This window comes from Anastrepha obliqua, chromosome 4 (genome assembly GCF_027943255.1).
Source record: "Anastrepha obliqua isolate idAnaObli1 chromosome 4, idAnaObli1_1.0, whole genome shotgun sequence".
NCBI classification, from domain to species: Eukaryota; Metazoa; Arthropoda; class Insecta; order Diptera; family Tephritidae; genus Anastrepha; species Anastrepha obliqua.
In genome coordinates, this window is record NC_072895.1 from 91,517,978 (window position 1) to 91,522,956 (window position 4,979).

General features: G+C 41.6%; 2 protein-coding genes across 2 annotated transcripts; one reads left to right on the forward strand and one right to left on the reverse strand.

Moving 5' to 3' along the window:
- The first annotated feature begins 474 nt into the window (after positions 1-474).
- On the forward strand, positions 475-1,414 carry LOC129245147 (uncharacterized). Its single transcript, XM_054883160.1, has one exon. It carries the CDS (start codon positions 477-479, stop codon positions 1,170-1,172), a length of 696 nt encoding a protein of 231 aa, XP_054739135.1. The 5' UTR covers positions 475-476; the 3' UTR covers positions 1,173-1,414.
- Positions 1,415-3,299: 1,885 nt separating this feature from the next.
- Positions 3,300-4,979, reverse strand: LOC129246137 (facilitated trehalose transporter Tret1). The gene has a single exon (XM_054884699.1). It carries the CDS (start codon positions 4,888-4,890, stop codon positions 3,541-3,543), a length of 1,350 nt encoding a protein of 449 aa, XP_054740674.1. The 5' UTR covers positions 4,891-4,979; the 3' UTR covers positions 3,300-3,540.

The window sequence follows — 4,979 nt, forward strand, 5'->3', positions numbered from 1 at the left end:
TTTTGATGGCCACCTCCATGCCGTTTCGCGATGCTACCAGTGTCAGTGTAACGAGTAATGGTGCGACAAACAAAAACTTTATTTAGTTTAGGGTGCTCGAGCTTACGAACAATCGGTGGTTGTGACTTTCAAGCCAAATATAATGCAATCGCACTATTACGTTTGAAATCCATTACTGATTTTCTTTTTTCACGTTTACTCTCGGCAAAATGCTTCCGCGTGCTTGTAAACAATACTCAGGACTATCATTTAGCCAACTAACAGACAGCTGCGCGAGTGTTCTGAAGTTGGTTACACTACGAGTGCCGAACCATGTATAGGTATTTTTTTATTTTTCTTTTAAGCAAAATGGCGAGTATTCTTTAGTTCTTTCCAAATAAGTAAGTAACTACTTACCAAATCAGCGCTGGCTTTACCTAAAGCCTTTTTGTATTTGAATTTTTGATATATAATATTTTCTCAATCAAACTTTGTTGATGTTTAAAATTCTCACAATTTCTTTAAAAAAAAAGTTAATAAAATTTATTGTACTTTTGGTGTACATTTTTTTTTTTAAATTACATATTTACCCATTTGAGATGTCGACAAAATTGCAAGGTCCAAAACCAACAGCTAGCTTACGTCAGACAACAGTCACCAAAAAAGTAGTACCAAAAAGCCAAAATACGCACATAATCCGAGCAACAGCAAGCTTTGGTGCGTCCACCAGCCGATCCATCAACTCAACATCGAGCAGCATCAGTTCGTGCAGCAGCCGATCCAGCAAGAATAACAATAGTAAATTAAGTAAAAGTTGTACCAACACTAACAGTGCAATCATCAAGAATGCCTGCGCTAATAAACGCTTCAACACGCATGTCGCCAACAGTCGCGCTTCGCCGTTTCGTTCCTTAATAACAACGGGTCCACGCGTACGTCAATCACCGGCACAAGCCAATGATTTTGCCTACGATCTATCCAAGGAGGAGTCGCAATTTATGGGTGCCTTTAAGGGGCCCATGAAGACGGTGCCTGACAGCGAGCGTGAATTGTTGAAGAACGGGCAACGTGGTGCCTACTTGGCCGTACGTTATGAGCACTCACCCGATCGCAAATACAACTATCCGCAGGCGACTAGTTGGCGTATCGGGTGGTTGCACAACCAAATGAAGAGGCAGGATCTAACTATCTGAGCAAGAGCGGTGTGCAAGGCGGACGATTTTAAATATGAGTGGCGATCAGTCCCAGTAGTTTTGGTTGTCACTAGTATTTACAAGCGTTTGACGAGATGCTTATTGAAACTCCGTTATGTATGTATGTATTGTTGCGTGTGTGTGTGATGTTTTTGTGATAAGCCAGCATTAGCTTGAGTGTATGCGTGTAAACTGTTGATATTTGTTGAAATAAAGAAATATTAAATTGAATTTTGTCAAATTTTCGTTTCTATTTATTTTTATTTATTTTTTTATTTTTTTAACAGAATCCTTAATAATTATGTTACATTGCGAAAGGGCACTAGTGACTGAGAGAAACGGCCAAATTCTATCTATTATCATGAATGCTAGGTAAAATTTTGGAGTTTTCGAAATTATGGAGTCGAAATTAAATTTAAAGAATCACATCAGTAGAGACTTAATTGGCTCATGCAGCTAACCGTTAAAAAAATGTACAACAGCTAAAGAGTTAGTTTCTACATTCTGGCAAAAAAGTACCAGGATTGATGAATAAATCACAACATATTTCCTTCAGAATAGATCAAGGCGCATTCATTAAAGTTGGTGGTAATAGACCAACAACAATGTTCTGTATGTTTGATTGTCAAAACAAAGTATTGGGAAACTAGAAATCAAATAATGAATTTGCCTTGTTTCATTCTGAGCTCACAGCCACATGGAAACGGCGAAAGAAAAAACAAATCAGCTGATTTACCAACACCTCCTTGAGTAAAGCGGTGGAGCGCTTGGGATGGAATTCTCACTTTAGCACAACAAAGTCATCCGCAGAGCAGGTTTTCTAGGTAGATCCTTTACGAATGTATTAGGCGTGGGGATTGTACCAATCCTGCACTTCATAAGAGCCACAAAATGGTTTCATGAAGATAAATAAACGCAGTTAGCGTGTCCTCCGTCACGTCAGGTCTAAGTGTATTGGTCGTACAGACGGACTAGCACCACAACCTAACCTAACCTAAAGCCATGTTCCATCATAAAAAACCTCATCCTAGCGGTACACTAGACAGGGTTAGTTTACTGGGGCGGCAGCCCTTGGTCGGGAAAAATCCGAGTCATTCCGGTAACGTAGACTCGGCTGCCATAAGAATGCCACGGTTAACAACCCCAAAATCTTGGGAGTTACCTTCGACAGTTTGCCCTCCTTCTCAGCGCATACAACCGCTATTGCCACTAAAGTCCAAAATCGCAGCAAGCACTTGCCGGCAGCACTTGGGGCAAAGACAAAGAAATGTTGCTATCGACATTTAAAGCAATAGGCCGGCCGATTTTAAACTATGGTGCGCCTGTCTGGTCGCCTGGAACCAGTGATTTTTAATGGTCGAAGCTACCAACTTATCAAAACTCTGCCAATATGACTGCAACAGGATGTCTCTTGATGTCCCCACCTCAACATCTACACGACGAGGCTCCGATGCTTCCTGTGAAGGAGCACAACAAACTGCTCAGCAAGCAATTTCTGTTAGGGTGTTACCGCAGCTCACACCCATGCAAACACTTGCTTGAGCCTGAGCCACCTCCCAGGCACGTTAGAAGGCACCTCCTCAACTACGCGGATGAGACGCAGAACAAACAAACAAAACAGACCGACAACTTCTGGATCGGACAGTGTACAAACAGGTAATCAATGATATTCATCGGGAGACTCTTACCACCTTCTTAAGCTCCCGCCCCCGAATATCGTCATCGGAGTCCAACCACCACCCATTACAGACGAAGAGCTCCAACTTCCACCAGAATCCCGCGTAACCTTGGCACAATTACGTTCTGGATATTGTAGCAGGTTAAACTTCTACTTATTCAGAACTGACCCCGACATACCAAACATATGTCCGGTATGTGAAGGCACCCTTCAAGACACTAACCACATTTTCACATGCCCCATCAAATCCACTCATCTAACACCCCTCTCCCTCTGGACCCAACCCGTCGAAACAGCCAGTTTCCTAGGCCTACCGTTAGATGAGCTAGACGAAGACGACCGGTGATTTACACTACACTGACAGGGCAAAAATTACGGCTACAACAACAACAACTTCATCCACCATCTCTTATTTCGCTGCGGTAAAGATTTCAATTACCATTTAAATATAAAGTAACTAAACAAAATTTATTATTTCCAAAATAGGTGTACAAATATGTTTCGCAAATAGAATGTCGATTTACAAAGCATGTGCGTTGATGAATCCAGCTGGTTTTTCTACTCTTCATTTCTTGATTCTTCAGTTCGACTGGGATGATCTCGGCAAAACTTATTCTCATCGCATCCGATGTGCAAAAATATTTATAACCATCGCTCAGCTGCCTCTTTTTGTTTAATTTTTCTTTACCTTTAGCCCTCCAACTCTGCTTGGATCTCAGTAAAAGTTTTTCCCTTCGTCTCCGGTATGCAGAAATATATGTAGACTCCACCAAGGGCCGATATGATAGCGAAAATTGCAAAACAAGCGCCGCCACCAATAGAATTATTTAATATTGGAAAGACTTGTGTCACAATGAAAGCACACGACCAATTGGTTGTGCCTGAGATGGAGCCAGCAATACCTTTGATGTCATCCGAAAAAATTTCAGCCATGAACACCCATGGTACCGGACCAAAGCCGACCGAGAACATTAAAATATATATGCAAATGCTGAGTAAAGGCAACCAGCCCAAATTTGCCACAGAACCTTCATCTTTCTCCTTCATAAAGAAATAGAGCGATAAGCAAGCAATAGAGATCACCTGAAAAACGGACGACAGCAATAAAAGTGGTACGCGACCCAATCTATCGATGACAAACAAAGAAACAATTGTTGCCATCACCAACATTACACCAACAATAACTGTACTAAATCTGGGTTCGAGATTGCTTGCGGTAGATGCGAAAATACTTGACGAATAAAAGATGACTGCGTTAATGCCGGAAAATTGTTGTAGCAACATTAGTGATATGGAGAGACCTAATGCTTTGAGTGTGATTTTGCGGCACAAAGCTTGGCCCACATTTACGGGATCCTCCTTAAGTTTAGCGTTTATTGCTTTCATTTCATTTAGTTCGCCACTAAAATCATAGTCTTTGCCTCGTAACCATTCCATTGATTTTTGCGCTGCTTCTAGTTTGTCTTTTCTTACGTAAAAAAACGGCGAATCTGGACAAAAAACGAATATTATACCGAATAAAATCGGTAGCGTGGCACATATTATGCTGAACATGAAAGCCTTGGTGAAGGCACCAACTGTGAATCCGACCAACACACCGGTGGTGATGAGCAACTGAAAGAAGCTACCAATAATGCCACGCACTTCCTTTTGTGAAATCTCAGTGCAATACATTGGCGCACAAACACAGAAGGCACCACCGGCCATGCCCGTCAGGAAACGGGCAGCAAACATCATCATTTTATTTTGTGCAAAAATCATTAGCGCCCAACCGATCTCGAACGGTATGACCATCAACATCATTGTCCATTTCGGGCCCAATAGTGTTATGAGTACGCCGACAGGTATACAAACAGTTGCAGCGCCCAATGTCATTAATGAGCCAATCCAAGCGTATTCATTTGTCGAGAATGTTATGCCAAAATCATTTTCACCAGTCAATTCGGATTGCACCGGCGACGACCAACCAATTGTTGAGCCACACGCAAGCGCACCGCCGGCCGCCGCCATACCTGCAAAGTATTGTCGCAAAAGTGACATTCTTGGTTCTCCTAAGTACTTCCAAAATATATAATATATTTAATATTCAAATTATAATTCACAGAAAGTATTAAAAATAATGATTTTTC